At 40.9% G+C, this 16,696-nt stretch overlaps 5 protein-coding genes across 7 annotated transcripts in view; 1 reads left to right on the forward strand and 4 right to left on the reverse strand.

Annotated features, from left to right (window-relative positions):
- LOC118113339 (B-cell receptor CD22) overlaps positions 1 to 16,696 on the reverse strand; it is a 1,629,935-nt gene that overhangs the window by 707,019 nt on the left and 906,220 nt on the right. The window lies entirely within an intron of this gene.
- Positions 1,349 to 5,236, forward strand: pnrc2 (proline-rich nuclear receptor coactivator 2). Its single transcript, XM_035163117.2, has 3 exons — positions 1,349 to 1,557; positions 2,058 to 2,276; positions 2,429 to 5,236. Exon 3 carries the CDS (start codon positions 2,452 to 2,454, stop codon positions 2,914 to 2,916), a length of 465 nt encoding a protein of 154 aa, XP_035019008.1. The 5' UTR covers positions 1,349 to 1,557; positions 2,058 to 2,276; positions 2,429 to 2,451; the 3' UTR covers positions 2,917 to 5,236.
- Positions 5,322 to 10,187, reverse strand: srsf10a (serine and arginine rich splicing factor 10a). Of its 3 annotated transcripts, XM_047340766.1 has the most exons (7): positions 9,970 to 10,083; positions 8,438 to 8,454; positions 7,760 to 8,076; positions 7,305 to 7,400; positions 7,022 to 7,190; positions 6,339 to 6,389; positions 5,322 to 6,253 (listed from the first exon to the last, which is right to left on the reverse strand). In XM_047340766.1, exons 3-7 carry the CDS (start codon positions 7,785 to 7,787, stop codon positions 5,980 to 5,982), a joined length of 618 nt encoding a protein of 205 aa, XP_047196722.1. In that variant the 5' UTR covers positions 7,788 to 8,076; positions 8,438 to 8,454; positions 9,970 to 10,083; the 3' UTR covers positions 5,322 to 5,979. The 3 variants fall into 3 exon arrangements, with proteins under 3 accessions (XP_047196722.1, XP_035018990.1, XP_035018991.1); XM_035163099.2 differs by lacking the exon at positions 7,760 to 8,076 and having other exon boundaries at positions 7,305 to 7,408; positions 8,350 to 8,454; positions 9,970 to 10,187; XM_035163100.2 differs by lacking the exon at positions 8,438 to 8,454 and having other exon boundaries at positions 9,970 to 10,128.
- On the reverse strand, positions 10,985 to 11,866 carry fabp10a (fatty acid binding protein 10a, liver basic). The gene is made up of 4 exons (XM_035163118.1): positions 11,710 to 11,866; positions 11,450 to 11,622; positions 11,196 to 11,285; positions 10,985 to 11,089 (listed from the first exon to the last, which is right to left on the reverse strand). Exons 1-4 carry the CDS (start codon positions 11,774 to 11,776, stop codon positions 11,039 to 11,041), a joined length of 381 nt encoding a protein of 126 aa, XP_035019009.1. The 5' UTR covers positions 11,777 to 11,866; the 3' UTR covers positions 10,985 to 11,038.
- The window catches only part of myom3 (myomesin 3), a 49,416-nt gene continuing 44,777 nt past the window's right edge, over positions 12,058 to 16,696 (reverse strand). Inside the window, exons 29-37 of the mRNA XM_035162993.2 lie at positions 16,550 to 16,660; positions 16,181 to 16,268; positions 15,906 to 15,944; positions 15,551 to 15,656; positions 14,235 to 14,398; positions 14,063 to 14,099; positions 13,835 to 13,857; positions 13,692 to 13,747; positions 12,058 to 13,534 (exon numbers count right to left, since the gene is read on the reverse strand). Of these exons, the coding sequence (XP_035018884.1) occupies positions 13,262 to 13,534; positions 13,692 to 13,747; positions 13,835 to 13,857; positions 14,063 to 14,099; positions 14,235 to 14,398; positions 15,551 to 15,656; positions 15,906 to 15,944; positions 16,181 to 16,268; positions 16,550 to 16,660 (897 nt within the window). The 3' untranslated portion in view covers positions 12,058 to 13,261. The remainder of the gene's footprint in view (positions 13,535 to 13,691; positions 13,748 to 13,834; positions 13,858 to 14,062; positions 14,100 to 14,234; positions 14,399 to 15,550; positions 15,657 to 15,905; positions 15,945 to 16,180; positions 16,269 to 16,549; positions 16,661 to 16,696) is intronic.

A 16,696-nucleotide genomic window follows, 5' to 3' on the forward strand; every position in this document is an offset into this window, starting at 1 on the left:
GGGATTATGTAACCAATCTGAGGGGACGGGGAATTTCTACTGTGTTAGAAAAAGAGAAAAAACAAAAATCTGCGTCTGTAATTGTTACTCAACATTTGAGTTTATTGTGAAATTTTGAAAGATTACAGGGATTTAAATGGAGCCATGACAGGTTTGGAGAGGAAGTCACTCCGAAGAGGAACCGCTACCAACTTATAGACGTAAAAGGGAGTTTTTTGTAACTACGTTCTGAAAACTTCATTACATGCTATGCTTATTCTGGAATGTGGCTGAAACTGCCAAATAAGTGTAGTGGAGTAGTGGCAGCTTCAATGTAAACTACAAGAGGATCAAAATTACAAATAATACTTCACGTGAATACACGTCTGTTTTGACCTCTGGGGCTGGAAGACTTGAGATGGTTTGAGTAAATTACCTTCATAAGATTCATGTACCTTGAAACCTTATAAACCATCCTAAACATAATAATCCATTCTTGATCCAGCATCTTTACACTCTGCACCATTGTCATCTGGTCATTATTAGTAGTTAAATGTCTCTAGTCCCCACTTGCACTTTTTGTTTCCCGTTGCTCTGATGGCCCATTCACTGATGTGTCGTCACAGGCATGTGGGTGTTGATAGGAACAGATAAGATAGTGCTTTATTAGTCCCACCATGAGGAAATTTGCGATATTACACTCAAATAATAGGCATCAGTAAGTAGAAATAAGCAACGTGCAAAACTTAAATTTAAATGGAATAAAAACGAATATATACATTGTAATAAAGTTAAGTTAAGTTGTTCGAATAGAAAGTAGTGGTCAAGTTTATTTTGCTAGTTTCTGGTAGTCTACACACTATGTACACACACACATGACAAACAGAGCTGCTTCTGTAGCTGGTCAAGGTTTTGTGTGACGGGGGGTACAGACAGATCACAGACAGGAGATGTAAGAGCTACAGCCTGTTGCAGCTGTTACTATATCACTGTTGTTTTGTTTTCACCCTCAAACTCACCACGGACACGTCTTCCCTCCAGTAGAATAAAAGCACTGAGACACATCTACAACCGTGCACGTGTTTATCTCGATGGGGATTTGATTTCGAACCAACACAAAAAAACCACAAACTTGTTGTGTCGTGTTAAAAACATTTATTTACCACAGTTGTGTTGTAGTTTTCCTCTTTCAGGAAGTCCCCCCTAACAAAGGGCTGCAGAGGCGGGGCCCGCTCATTGACGTCATCTCTCTGGCAACAGCCCTGAAAGCGTTCGCCCTCCTCGTCGCCGATTGGCCACGCGGTTCGTCCTCGACACGCGATTGGTCGGCTCCTGGCTCCGGAGAGCTACATATCTCCGCCGGAGATGCCATTTTGTAGCATTTAGAGACGGAGTCGGGAGAGAAGAGGAGTCTATGGCCGCTTCTTCTCCAGTTTTTAACACCCCCACAGACTCGGAGGGAGACGGACTCGCGGCGCATCGCAGCTCGCTGTGACATTTCGGAGGCTGTTCTCGTATTATTATCATTTTATTTTTCTTTCGGACGAAAGGCTTCGACAACCAAGCCTGAAGGAGTCGGTAAGAGACGCTGCTGCGCTCCGTCGCCATGTTGATCTCCGTCTTCCTTTGTTTGTGTTTGTGCCAGATTAGTGGGACCCGGGTTGTTTACGTGTTGTGTGTTTCACTGTTACCTCTTAATTCAATGTCAACTCAATAGACATGATGTATATTTACCTGTTCTTCGATGCTTTAAAACCGTAGTAAAACATCTCGGTGGGACAAAGACACCGCAGCCAAGAAGTGGGATAGCAGAGACGCTGTAACATTTAGTTGTTGTTGGTGTCATTACTTTTATTTTATATAATGATATAATATCGTGTCTTTTATCAGACGAGTAGATTATTCCTCGAGTTTCGTCCTGTTTGTTGTTTCTGAGACACAGGATGTAATGACGCATTCACTAATGCACATCCCCCCCACGTCTGGAGCAAAACAACAACGCCGTTGACCAATTGAATCTCGCGCGTCCTTTGTTATTATAATAATAAATAAAACTGACTTTTTCTTTCTCTCTTCAGATCACAGGCTTCCTGGAGCACCGTGTGCCGACGTGAATTGATGTTCAGCTCGCCTCCGCGAGAAAACAACGCTCAGTGGCACATGAAAACTTCAGACCTTGCTGGACACAAAAGTGCAGTGAGAAGTAGACAGAAATCTACTTCGAGGACCTGGGGCCCGGTCGGAGGCGAACGATTAAAGAGGGATCTCTGCTCAGTCGACTCTCTGACAACAAAGAGGTGAGCGCAGAGCTGGGGGTTGTTTTCCTCTGGGGCCGTGGGGGGAGGGGCGGCGCGGGCCGTCTGGTGTTTCTGCACGTAGCCACTGTGCATGTCTGATCCAGTAGATCATAATAACCACGGGATTGTAACACTATATTCTCTTCATGTAGGTGACACGTAGTGCTTAAGCAATATGGGAGGTGGAGAGAGATACAACATTCCAGCTTCCCACCCTGAGCGCCCGATGCCCAAGAAGAACCACCAACTTGGCCGGGCCAAGCCCAGGAGCCGTGACCAGAACGGAGCAGCAGCATCTGCAGGAGGGGCAGGGGGTCTTCACCACCATGGCCACCGCCGGAGTGACAAAGGCGCAGCTTACCACAGGTCGCCAGAGACGCGGCAGGCCGCGTCTGCAGAGAAGGGCGTCCGGTTTGCCACCAACTATGATCAGAACTGGGAGGGTGCCGTGTCTCACCTCAACACGTTCCTGGCCACCCAGGGAAGCCCCAGCTACGCAGGGCCCAAGTTCAGTGAGCCACCATCGCCCAGCGTGCTGCCCAAGCCCCCCAGTCACTGGGTGTCCTTCTCAATGGGCTCCTGTGACAACAGGGAGATGATGGCCTTCCAGCTCAAGAGCCTACTCAAAATGCAGGCCTGAGAGGGATACCCCCACACGACCATTTAAAAAAGATAAGCCAATGCCCAAACTGGGGCTCCTTTGAAGGCATCCACTCACCAGGAACACCGCAGTGTTGTAATACTTTTAGCTGTTTTTTAGATTGACTTCCTTGAGGGTTAGGGGGCATTTGCAGAAATGCACTGCTTCTGATGTTTACACCTATTTTTAACCAATATAAAATATTACAGCCCTGCTGCCTTGTTGGTTGGTGATGCCTTTAGTGGAGTCTGTCTGTGACTCACGATAAACTGGATATCCTATGTACTTTTTGTTTTTTCTTTTTAACGTTGGCTGTCAAAGCAGTGACTGAGTGTAGTTTTTTTCCTTCAAACAATGGTTATAGTACAGGTCAGGTAAATTCCCATCACCTTTACAGTCCATTTCTGTGGACAGACGAGCGGTTTATTCGCATAAGTTTTATGATGATCCTTTGGAGTAACCTCTAAAGCCTCAGGTGCTAAAGCAAACATGCAGCTGTAGCACTATTTTTCAATAAGGCCCACCATTTTTCCATTCCTTGTTTGGGAAAGAAAGTACACTCAACTGCCATTCTGCAGGGAAAAAGCTATCTTACTGTAGATAATAAGCTGTAGCTAGTAAGTACAGGTCAAATGTTTAACCCCAAACTGAAGGGTAATAAGAGACCATGGCACACAGGCCTGGACTCTCAACTCCTGTACCTTTTTTATTGCGCTGTGCGCACATGCACTATAGGAGTTGAGTAAGTCTAAGGCCCATAACACTCTATCATAGCATTATTTTGTATAAGTCCATTTTTTGTTGTGGTTGAAAGATGTATGATGTGCTGTGTGTAACCAAAGCAATGTTCTTTCAGTAATTTCTTCTATTAGACATCCTCAATATGTGGTTGGCATCACTGTCATTGCCACTTTAACCTTGCCAGCTCGAGCGGTGAAAGGGTTATTGAGTTCCCTGGGTCACCTTTTTTTTTTTAACTCTTCGTCTAGATCAATCAGCACTGTTATTGCTCCTCGGTCTCTGCCTTTTCAGGACAATGCTGCAGCTCTATCATGCGGAAGAGGACCAGGCTTGGTTTTGGAAACAAATTTCACCACTAAGTCACATGACACGGTCCTATTGGCTGCAGGCATTTGTGAGCAATGTTGGGCAGAGCCGAGGAAGGTTACTGAAGTAAAGTGGCCCAGGGGACTCTACCTGAGAAAGGAGGCTGGTGTTTGTGTTTACAAAAAGGGTCAGTGTTTGACCATCCCATAATCAACAGGCACTTTGCTGCCTCTGCCTCTTGTTTAACCTCTTGCACTGCAATCAGACAATTTTTATTTTTCATAAGTTACAGGTCAGGATGCTGTTGAAGTGGTGGAGGCGTAGACTATCTCCCTATGGATTTTTGTGATTCAGTCCTCTTTCGAGGCCCTTTTTGCTTTCCCTTTGCAGAATCGAAGCTGTTTATGGCCAGCCTTAAGACGACAAAACAAAAAGAGAGCTTCTGTGTTCAAGAGCCATGTAAATAATGAAAATGTATAAAGTACTTGTAGCATATGTACATTTGCAGACCGCGTTTGAGGCCTGCCTGACAAAAGTATTTTTAGTAATAACACTGAATGTATAGACATGCTAAGGACGTGTCTTGACTTCAATACTGAAGAATATTTTTGTTAAAAAAAACCCTGCCTATAGCATTTGTCAGTACCCCTGCACTGTTATCTTTCCAGAGATCTTGCACATGTTTTTTATTGTTTTGTAATATGCAGTGTAGGGTGAAAGATGCTATGTGCAAAAATAAGTAAGACTGCAACAAATATCAATTGGATCTAAGGAGACATGCATATGTATGATGGAATTGAGTTCTGAATGTGCTTACAGTGTGTAAGCGTGATGCTTTTAATCTTGAGTTGACCTGTTTGTGCCTATGTTGAATCCCATGCTGAAGCTATTTCATAAGGTGGCAATCTGAATTGGCCAAATGTTTTTTCTTCTTTAAACACCACTTTCACTTCTCAGCTGTTCTTCCGCCAGCTGACAATTGAATGTGGACCCCATGTTGTTAAAATATTACTTCTATTGGTTGTTCATTTTGACATTTTCTTTTTTGCCCCTGTTTGAGCCATGCATGGTACTGTCTCCTTATAAATTAAAAAAAACAACTTGTAATTGGATTTGAATTGGCCCCCCCCCCCTCGATAACATGTCACTGAAGATGGAAAGAAAAAAAATTGCCCTGTTTTAAGATTGGTACGAATTGAAAAAAGTAAACGAATGCACTCTGAATTGATAACAAATTTTAACCAAAAAAATAAATCCCTTCCCCCTCCCCCTACTCCTGTCTGTGTTTGAGTTTCTGACTGGTTACATATATTTCACTCCATGCTATCGCCACACAGTTTACACATTCAAAACAGATACAACTTTAAGTTTTTATTGGTAAAACACACCAAGTAAAACCATTAAAATGAGAACAGTTCTATGGGACACGTGAAGTCACTGATCATAGTACATGAGAATGAAGGCTCTTCTTTTACATAGTGTTACATTATAATGCACTGGACACAGTATCAAGAAGCAACTGACCACGTACCATTCATCAGCCACTGCCACAGTTACTATGGCAACAGCTATTCCAGTACATCAGCGCCCCTGAATCCAGACATGTGGGGTCGGGTTATTTAAACACATTGGTAATACTGGCCAGAAGTTTAATTGAGTTTTTATTCCTTTACATAACACACCAAATGGAGACTGCATATTAACAAGAATATGATGGTCTGTATTGCATACTCAAAGTAAAAAAAATTATATCGTACCCATGACATTATCTTACCCTTCAACATCCAACATTACACACGTCGAAAAGAATTCAACCTGGCCTGTGCTCGTGAATTTCCTAAAAACATAAACAGTTTTCACTAAGCATAAAAATAACCAAGCTGTTGCTACTGCTCTTTCCTTTGGCAACAGCCCGTTCTAAAATGTGATGATAATCAAATTCAAATATAGAGCATAACACTGTAGTTATCATAAGTTGAAGAGTAACATCCTCAAGGGCTTTGGAAGACCAGAGAGTTAGTGACCACCAGACTTGCGTCCAGCCCAGGATCTGGAGCGAGAGCGTGACCGAGACATGGATCTAGAGTAGGAGCGGGATGGAGAGCGTCCCACAGACTGTTTCTGGGAGCTGGAGGTTGGGTGGAAATCTTCAGCCGGGCTGTGGGACCTGGACTGGCTCTTTTTACCTTTGGGCCTGGATCTGGAGGCTAAGGGAGAGTGGGACGCAGAGCGGCTGCGTGACCCTGGTTCATGGTGTGTTCTGTGGTGATCACGGGGAGGACCTCTGTACCTGGTGGCAATAAGCATTATAAATGATAAGGGAAGGAAATACTTGTTTAGCCGTTTACTGACCACAAGAAAACTTTTGATCATACTTGTCATTTTCTTGGCTTCGGCTCCGTCTGTGTCGACTGTAGGACCGAGATCTGTGCAGGGAACAAAGACAACAGACCAGTTTTTCAGGGTGTAGCTCGCACCAAATTATTTCTACAATGTGTTCTTGTAATGAAGCAGGATATAATGTTTGGCACATTTACTGACACTCCTAGTTTTGATTGCCTGAATACACATTCCCCCACAGTAGGACCTCCTCTCTGGTCATAAAAGGACAGCATGTATTTTCTAAATTTAGAAACCAACCACACAGTCAACCAAATCCTGTTGAGTTTCAGTTGACTCATGCAGGGTTTTTTTTGGTGAGATGTTGGTGTAAGTGGTGCAAGCCGGAGGTGGAACGGTCAAAATCTTAAATACACGAAGACCCTTTGTTAAGGATCCTTCAGAAACTTAAACAGTGCTTATATGATTTAAGTTAAGTTCTGTTTCTGATACTTTAAACCTTTACCAAAATAATCCAAAGTGCTCCACACATTTGTAAGGAACTTAGTCTAAATTAAATATAGTTTTAAGTCCAACCCCAAATCAGTACACACATTATAGGTCTAATAAACAGTGATTGATACAGCACAGCTTTGCAACACAACAAATTCTAATATCAAGTGATGGACAATGTAAGAAAACTGCAATTGTAAATAAAGTAAGGATGCCAACAACTTACTCTCGAGGGCTCTCTGACCTCCGAGGACGGCGTTCGTAGGAGGGGCTCCGTGACCTGCGGCGATCGTAACTGCGGCTACGGGATCGTCTTCGGCGGCTATCCCGCTCATCGTCATGGCGAGAGGAGCTGCGAGGGGAACTGCGCTCCTTCGTCTTCATCTGGTTGGGTGCTTGATGGACAGTTTAACAACAGAATGTTATGTACAAAATAAAATATTTTTGCCAGACAAAGTTGCATTAGGTTACAAGTGTTAATGCTTAGATAGGAAAGCAACGGTTCATACTCTTGCGGTCTCCTTGGGCAAATTGAATCTCAATCTGACGTCCACAAACCCATTTACGGTCCAGGTTGTGAAGCGCGTCTTCTGCATCGCGGACATCTTCAAACGTGCTGTACTGTTAAGGACTTTTATTTTGAAAATTGGGAAAGCTGGGACAAAAGTCTGCACACATGCACAACAATTACAAAGAAAAGGCTGCAACACACGTTTACGGCTACAAATGAAAAACACACACAGCCACTGGATCAGTGTGGCAAATTTATTTCAGGTAATAATTGAAAAGTGTAAAATTGTAATAATCCATTCTATTGTCATAATGTTTTTAAGTCATAATTTCATGTCTTCAGTAATACCTACTGCAATTGCAATGACATAAAATTGAATCAGAAAGGGCCATTTGTGATTTCAGATTGTGAAGACAAGACAAATGTTGATGGTGATCAGATTCGGTAGGATACGAAGAGTTTGACTTGTTACCTTTAACATGCTTGACCTTTGACCTTCAGCTTGATCTTTATTGTCTTGGCAGAAGAACTTGAGGTTTCCTGCTTGTCTTTGCCCAATAAACACTTTGCTTTTCCTCCCTTCCTTTGGTAGACAAACGGAAGCCTGGGTGCTCTCTTTTCTCCTCTGTGTATCTTCATGCTTTTGCTCTCTCTTTATTTTCCCAATTCCACTACTGCTTGTCGCCTGGGTGTCTTTGGCTTGAATCTACTCTACAACCGCCTTTCAACTTTCTTTGGTGTGGGGTCTCCAGAACTGTATCTTTACCATTCTAAGGCAACAACAGAGGAAATATTGGTTAGGAATAGATTGGAATTTGAAAACAGTATCTTTGATAACAAAAAACATGTTAAAATATTACATAAAAACATTCCCACACAATTGGATCAACATTTGTGAATAAACAAAAATAAGAATGACTCCTCCCCAAATAAACAAATCAGGTTAAGTTCCACTGCAGCTGGATAGTGAGATTTTTTTCATACTTAACATTTCCTCATTAAAAAAAAAAACACCATTTTGAAATTAAAAGAATAAAGGATATTGAATGTAAGCAAATCCTCTCGGTCGTCGAGTATAGAAGTCAAGCGGAAGGTAGACATCTACAATAGGCCCATAACGACCAAACTCACGTCGTATATCCTCTGGCCTAAAGTGTCATGAAATAAGCACATTTATTCTGCTGGCTACCATATGAACTCAGCTGGAGCTCGGTGTGCAGGGTATGTACACAAGAGCAGGTTCCAGCACAGAACATGACAACACCTGTTTGCAAACAAAATGTATCACTGGCCCATGTCAAACTGACGTGTCCTCGAGGTGTAACTGCACATGTAAGAACCCAGACGTTAAATTAAACATGGGAATAGCAACAGTAAAACCTTTCACAGACATATTGGTTATAAGGTTTTATGACTGACGATATTGGCTTTACTCCTAATTACAAACTACAATACGGATATATGGATTCAGAGATGTGACAACTGCACATTATAATTTAACACAAAAAGTGTTTCAGAGGGAAATTTGGTATTCTTATAAAGATCAGCGGACCAAGATATCATATTTTAGTATTGTACTAATGGATATTTTATTGAATATTTTAGTAACTTTTAAAGCAAAAATTTGATAAGCTAGTAACCGTAGCATAATGTTTTATTTAAGTCTGTCGACAGTTGTGTATATTCTCCTGTTGTTCAAAGAGCTTTGTTAACTTGACAGTGAATCGTGAATCTTCTTACTTAATTTCTGAAAGTTATAGTTTTGGACGATATATAGCTTGAACAAAGACGAAGATAAAGAGGCGTTTTTGAACGAGAAAAGGGATTAAAACATAAAGCCGCAAGAGTTTTTGATTTATCATTAATAAATTAGGTGCAAAGCAGGAACTGTGTTTGACTTTGTTTAACAGGACAACAAACAGAAAGTAGAAGTGTGAATATTCACTATGCACTGACTGTGTTGCCTGTGAAACTTAATGATATGAGAGAAGAGAAAAGCCTTTAATCAGGATGAACTGAAGATATTTGGCAACCTGGACATTTTCATCTCACATCAATACAGATATTTAAAAGACTATACAGTAGAAGTACTTTATGTTTTTATATTATTACCTGAAGATGGAAGATAAATAATATTTATTTAATAATCACATGTGGGATGTTTTGCCATGACACAGAACCAGGAAATAAATAAATCACCATATCCTTTGTGTAAAGGTTTTTAGAACTGAGACATGAGAAGTTTGCAGGTAAGTTAACGCTACAGTTTCAATTAAAATGAACGTGTTGGTTATATTACTATGGATACATGTTACTTGCTTCACACTGTTACAGTAATATTAAAACAATAATTCATGTCCAGAATATAAATAATCCATGTTTTTGTGGGGAGTTAGATTAACTTCAGGTCAACGACACAGTCTTTACGCTCCTGTTTGCTACGCAGTGATAAAACCCTGAGCAGCGTTAAATGCATTCAGCTGTAAACACTGATCACGAGCAGTGTTGGGTCGAAGTTAGCTGAGCCTGTGTCTGTTCGCTTCTGTGTCTGGGTTCGATCCTCACGAGCCATTTTGTCGACAGATGTTTGCTAACGAACTAGCATCGCGTTAGCTTAGCCACGCATCCACTCACGCTAGCATGGTTAAAGAATGACCACATACCTGGACTCGTCAGCGATGTTTCTGACGAAGAGAGAAGTGTTAGGAGGCCGCAGGTACCTGGCCATGTTCACCGGCCCCTTACACACTACAGTGGCCGTGAATTAGTTTATTACAGCTGGGTCTTAACCCCCACAAAGCCCGGTGCTCTGCTGCAGCTAACACGAGCTAACACAAGCTAACGCTAGCGCCGTGGTCAACGTGTTCTGGACGCACTGCGCATGCTCAGAGACAAAGGCGCACATACAGGTTATATTTTAGACCTGTTATATATTATTTATAATTATTAGATTAATTATAACAACACGCATAGTAGTAGTAATAATAATAACAATAACAATAATAATATTTTAGAATATAGGACTAGATGGTAAATATCCCTTAATAATAATACTACTACTAATGATAATAACAACAACAACAAAAATAATAATGATATTAATATAAAACCTTTGGATCCATTCTACCAATCCAATTCAGCACTTTTATCGGTTGAAGAATGACACTATAAGCAAATGATGATGCAACATGCATATTGACATTTGTTCGAATTGTGTTGTATTTGCACATTACAACATAATTACAATGTATATAATAATATTATGTAATACAATTTAATGTCACACATGGACCCTGGTCCAGAGCAAAGAGCCAAAGCTTATTTATTTAGACGAGCTCTTCCAAAATGACACAAAAACAAAGCAAAGGAACATAAAAGGACCAGAGCTGCAGGGACATTATCTCATCATCAATCAATGTCTGCACCCAGAATATGTTTTCTGATTTGTTTCATTTTTATTTTTGGTTAAAATCACAAATGCCTATAGACTTGTGCTGCATATCCCCTGCACAAACTCACACTACCAGCAGGGGTCTCAGTAAACCTATAGTGCACAAACTGTTGGTGTCGGTCAGTCTATTACATTCATCTTTTAATATCAGGTATTGAGGTGAGTAGGCCGTTACAAAGAGAGGCATGCATGAGCATTTGCACAGAAAAAAATGACACAAACCAATCTTATTTAATCAACACTTTTATTTTAAATAGACATTGCTTTCTTCACGTCCAAGTTTACATCTTTTTGCTCTTCCTGATGAGAGAGACTGAGCCCATGGTCAATGTCTGCAAAGGGATGAGAAAAAAAAAGAAAATGCATTTAATATATTTCAGCTGATCATGCATCAGGAGAAACATGTAATTGGGAGTCTACTGGTAAGATGCACTGTACCTCAACCATTTCTCCTCCCTTGAGCTCTTGGATGTGACAGAACTTGCCAGTGTTGCAGACCAGTTTGCCACCTTCCATGTTGACAATGCACTAGTGGTTAGAGAAATTATACAAAACACAGTATTAGTTTTAGGAATATAACTTCTGCTTTTAACATATTTAAACTAAAAATATACACCAAAGACTGATACATTACTGTAGTTATTGAGCTTCTGCGTGTCTTGCAATATAGAATGTGAGTTAGATGGACAAACCTTGAGCTTCTTGCCGTCCATGGTGGTGATATCAGCCTCCTTGCCGACGGTGAAGGAGTTGGTCACAGACTTTCCTGGGGTCTTGGAGGTGATAACAAAGTCTTTGCCACTCTGCTTGATCTCAGTAATCGGCTTGATGTCCTTTGCCATCTTGATGACTTCCTCTGGGAGATCTGTTGAGAAAGTTTTGTGTTAATTCGTGCACAGTTGAACTTAAAGCAAGGACTGAAAAATGTCTGGGTTGCGAGTGCTATTCTCACCCATGGCCCTGAGGAACTCCTCGTAGTTCTCCTGAGAGTAAACCTGCCATGTTCCGTTGAATTCCATGTTTTCTCGAGGGTCTGGGATCTCCTTCACCAAAGTGGGCTGGAGGCTTTGACAGATGTGTGAAGCTCAACACAATGTGAGGAGCGTGAGGCGGCTCCCACCTTCTTATACTGGAAAGCACAGGGGTCCCGGTGCTGATGGGTAATGAGTAACAAACCCCTTAATGAAGTAATCACTGCTGTTTGAACAACCTGGAGTTCACTTACTCCTGTTTGGCCAAACCTGCAGCGTCCAATGAGTTTAAACTTACACACGAATTTTGTGTGTGGCAGAGCTTCACTGACTTTTGAAATTTTTACTCGTAAAATATTGCATGCAGAAATATGGAACACTTGCATAATTAAAGTGACGACTGTTTAAATACAACATTTTTGCATTGTTGTTGATTTTGATGGATGACAGACAGGATGCAAGAGGCTCAGAAATCAGGTTCAAACGACCACGACCAAAAGCAGAATAAGGTTAATTTAATATAAAACAAACCACATTTACTAAGGACTCTTTGATTTTAACGTGATCTTAAATAAACTTTGTACGTGTCTTCCCTCACGTATACGGTTCAACCTCCTGGTGTTACTCTGGGGCCCAGTGGGGTTAATGACACTGTGGACTGTTTGCTTTCAAAAGTACAAGACATCGTCCCTGCTTGCAAAATCATATACAAAGAAAACTGTAGTCCACATTTACAACAATATATGATCTTGAACTGCAACTAAAGATTACTGTAATGAGATGAAATGTTATTTTTATATGTGCTGGTAAAAATAATACCCTGGTGAAATGTTTTACTGAATTAGCTTTATTCACCATGTTACACACACACACAAACAAATGGCACATATGTGATTTAACAGTTGCTCCACACAATGGTGACTGTGGCCAGCAAACATGACCGTGTGATGTCGTTTATAAAGCAACAATCAACTACAAGTAATCTAATTAGTTTAATTTGCTAATGTTTGCAAACATTGACTAACATTAGCTATCAGCTAACCTATGCAGGGTACACAATAGTTTCAGCTAACATTTGCTACCATAAGCTGTAGTCACCAGTCACTATGGTATCAATGGTGACAATAAAGACCTTGAATTAACTTGAATGAACTTTAAAGAGGAAAATAAATGTTAGTCAGTCTTGTTATGTAAAGAAACACTCTGTGAGTTTGACGTCTCCATCCTCTGTTAATTTTGAAAATTACATTTTCATGGCATGCACAGTCTCGTATTTAACTTTTATAGAAAATTTGGAGATTGCTTTTCCGACACATTCATTATAATTCCCTCATATGCTCTAATACAAGAATAACTCACCATCATTTCATTTTACCTTCTATCTATCCATCCACGTCCTCTTTCCCTCTGTGTATATTTGATTTTGGATCAAAATGTTGGGATTGAATATCTTCCATCATCTCTTTACGCAAAGTGAAATCTCAGTCTGAAGCATATAAAACATGCAGAGTTAATTCTTGATTAATCTTCAGTCTAAAAACCCATCTCCACAGCGTTCGCTGGAGGCCTATCTCCATGCTTGTACACGCTCACTGTCACATCAACCGTCTCACAACCGTACTGGTTGCGCACAAGGATGCTGTATTTTCCAGAATTTCCCGTCTTGATGTTGTTGACAGTGATGGTGCTGCACTTGGGCTCTTTAGTGATGGTGAACTGGGTCTGGTCAACGATCTTCTTGTCGTTGTGAAGCCAGAGAATCTCTGGGGCTGGTTCTCCTTCGATGAAGCACGTCAGACACAGAGACTGAGGAGAAGACAAGGAGAGGAAATGACGGACAAGAGGGAATCACATCACAAACTGGTGCAACCACAGTGTAGTTCCTCCAAACCTGCTTTACACAAACTGTTGACAGCAACAACGCAGTGCAAGTGTTTGCAGTGCTGTGTTGACAGTGACATACCTTGTCCTCCATGATGGCTACCATATCAGGAAGACCTTTTGTCACTTTGGCCCGATCTAAAACAAAATAAGATATCTTTAAAATCTTTAAATCTGTGTTGTGGACATAAATATTTAAGGATTAACACATAATCTGGGACTCACTTTTCTCAGCGATGGCTGCTTGCCTAAGGGATGAAAACAAAGGGTCAGATCAATATGACATTGCACAATGTCAAGCAACAGCAGTCGCTGCTCAGATGCTTTTCATTGAAAAGGGTTCAAGGAAAAATGACCCCTGTGTCAGTTTTTGTTTTACTACCGACGCTCCACTGTTGTCTTTTAGTGTCACAGCAAACCATGCACGGTGCTACTATCTACTGCAGCACTTACTTCAGCCTCTGGTGCTCCAGCAAGGCATCAGTAAAGGCTGTTGAAAGTTACCGTAATGGTCAAGACAAAAACTGAACAATTCCAATCTTATCACATTTGCTCTGAAATGTTTTCATAATCACAAATTGTGCAATAGATCAACTTGAATCAAAACAATATTATTTCCACTCACCTTGTCCAGACAGGTCCAGATACCGTTTGTGTGTCTCTTTGCCATCGAACATCTCCAAGGTGTATTTGCCTTTATCGTTTTCTGTTGGGTTGACTATTTCAATCCAAACCATCTGCATGTTGCTCCCAGTCTTTGTTTTAGCTCCCTGGTCGATCCTCTTCTCCCTACAGGGGAACACACACACACATATAATGTTGATACAAATTGCCTATTTGTATATGCCAGATCCTCAAAAAGTTTAACTGCCCAATGCTCCTTGTAGTGATAATCAGTTAAATGCAAGATAATGTTAACGAAACGCACTTTGTAGGTAAATATCTTATTTCTTACAAAATCAAGAGTCAATGATTCTAAACTATAAACTCATAAATAGGTGAAAGGGACAATTGAAGCACATGTTTTTACTTTCATATTTATCCATTTACTCTGTTTTATTTTTCAGTTTCCCTCCTTTTTGCAGTGACTATTCTTAAATTCCCCAGCAGATGGTGCTATTGGCCTTACTAAAGAAACCAGCTATACCCAGAAAGCCTTCATCAGGTTTCATTAAAACAACCAGCAGTGCTATTAAACAATTACAAACGTATTAAAGTCTTAAAATATGATGAAATGCACATGTATGTTTGAGTGTTATAAAAGACAGATCAGGGATTTTTCACTTTCTCTGCTATTTCTTGAGATTCTCTGCCACAAAATAAAAATTCAGAATATGTTGGTTTCCCCCCTAAAACGTGAATTTTCCCTTTAAATATGTTTTTGATCGAAAAAAAAACATCTTATTAGTTCTTACAGTCTCCACTTGTTCCATCCTTTCCCTGAAGCTTTATTTTCTTTACACTCTGGAAAACAATCTAAGGACCTCATGGTTAGTGCAGCAATAAGAGATTATAGAACACAAGTAGGATGAAGCAGGTGTTTGAGAGTCCAGATGTGCCTCCACATTTGAATGGAGACATCAACATCCAGCTGCACTGTTAAAGTTTAGTCTTCTAAATTGTTACTAGTAGAACTTTGATGAGCATCTTAGGGGCTGAACATTAATCAGAGTTTCAGACTTTGCCAACAAGTGGAGAAATGTTACAATAGATTAGTTGATTATCATTGTCTGTGTCATCTTTAGTGTTCTCTCGTACCATCATTGGGTTTTATGTGGCTACGTCCATGCTGTGCACATGTACACTAGCTGCAGCTGTGGTGGTGCGACCACACTAGTGACTGCACTTTGGGGCTTTAAACTACTTTCCAAATGAGGTCTCTTGCAGAACTCAAGCTAAGTTTCATTCGTTATGAGGTCAGATTGATGCATGTGGACTCACTTGAAGTTCCAGCTGGTCTTCAGGTAGCTTATGTAGTATTTGAGGGAGCAATAGAGCTTGAAACCTGCAGCGGTGCCCTGAATGCTCAGTGGTCCGGCTGATAGCGCTGCAGAGACACACAGGGAAGCCATTTTATTAGAGTTCACATACTTTTCTGTTTCTCTGGCAGGATAAAACACTGTTTTTACATAATCTGGGGAGGTCAACCTCTTTATATACAGTCTTGGAGGGTCTTAAACAACACAAGTCATAATTAATAACGCTGCTATCAGTTTTATTATCCTCATCCCAACACACCCACACCCAGTGTAAAATACAACACAAAGGTTGTTCATTAAAGACGTGAATAACTCACCACACTGTTTACTCAGCTGCTGGAGAAGCTGGTCATACTCTGTAAATAAAAAGAACAATCAAGTGTCCGTGCAGTCTTTTTTTATATACGGCTGCAAATACCAAACCAAAGAGTGGAGGTGGAAGATGGAAGCTGAGAACACATAATGAGATAAGATGACAAAAAAAGAAAGCATATGAATTATCTCGTTTCTATGGATGATGGATGATTTGTGTAAACTGAAAAGCACACAGGGACAAATGTATTTTGTGGACACTTGTTTGACGAGGTCTCACCGTTGTCCAGTAACTCTAAGGTGCTGACATCCTCTCCTCTCTTATCTGACACCGCAGCTCTGTACGAGCCGGCCACCTCCTTTGTCACCTAATGAAAAACATCCAGCGCCAAGTTAAGTTTCTCAAATGAAACATTGATGTGTTTGTGCCCAAATTCTCAAATTTAAAATAGATGTCAAGGTGCATCTGGGACCTTTCCAGACTTAATCCTATGAACATCATCTGCCTGTCAGAGCGTTCAGCTTGTGTTTCCCTCTCTCTACACCATCATTTATGAATGCTGATTCACATTTGTCTGAGGCCTTCACGCCGCTCCACACATTAACCAACTGGAAACAGATCAGATATATCAGGGTTATTTCTGGATACCTGTGGGATGGTGAGTGTGCTGACTCCTGACGACTGGTCGTACAACAGCTGCTTCACTGCCACGCCGCCTTTAAACCACTTGAGAGACGTGTCCTTGTTTGTGTTGGTCACCTGTGTAAAGAGAGACGTACCAAATCTGTTCTATTC

The sequence above is a fragment of the Hippoglossus stenolepis genome, chromosome 8, assembly GCF_022539355.2.
Source record: "Hippoglossus stenolepis isolate QCI-W04-F060 chromosome 8, HSTE1.2, whole genome shotgun sequence".
NCBI lineage: Eukaryota > Metazoa > Chordata > Actinopteri > Pleuronectiformes > Pleuronectidae > Hippoglossus > Hippoglossus stenolepis.

What these genes read in the sequence shown, in the direction of transcription:
- pnrc2 (XM_035163117.2), top strand. Translation starts at nt 2,452, where the DNA reads ATGGGAGGTGGAGAGAGATACAACATTCCAGCTTCCCACCCTGAGCGC.
- srsf10a (XM_035163099.2), bottom strand. Translation starts at nt 10,034, where the DNA reads ATGGCCAGGTACCTGCGGCCTCCTAACACTTCTCTCTTCGTCAGAAAC. An exon ending in AACATCGCTGACGAGTCCAG is followed by an intron (nt 8,455 to 9,969) that starts GTATGTGGTCAT and finishes ATGACACTTTAG; the next exon opens with GCCAGAGGATATACGACGTG. An exon ending in AGAGGATTTGCTTACATTCA is followed by an intron (nt 7,409 to 8,349) that starts ATATCCTTTATT and finishes ACAGTACAGCAC; the next exon opens with GTTTGAAGATGTCCGCGATG.
- fabp10a (XM_035163118.1), bottom strand. Translation starts at nt 11,776, where the DNA reads ATGGAATTCAACGGAACATGGCAGGTTTACTCTCAGGAGAACTACGAG. An exon ending in GGAGTTCCTCAGGGCCATGG is followed by an intron (nt 11,623 to 11,709) that starts GTGAGAATAGCA and finishes CTTTCTCAACAG; the next exon opens with ATCTCCCAGAGGAAGTCATC. An exon ending in AGGGAGGAGAAATGGTTGAG is followed by an intron (nt 11,090 to 11,195) that starts GTACAGTGCATC and finishes ATCCCTTTGCAG; the next exon opens with ACATTGACCATGGGCTCAGT.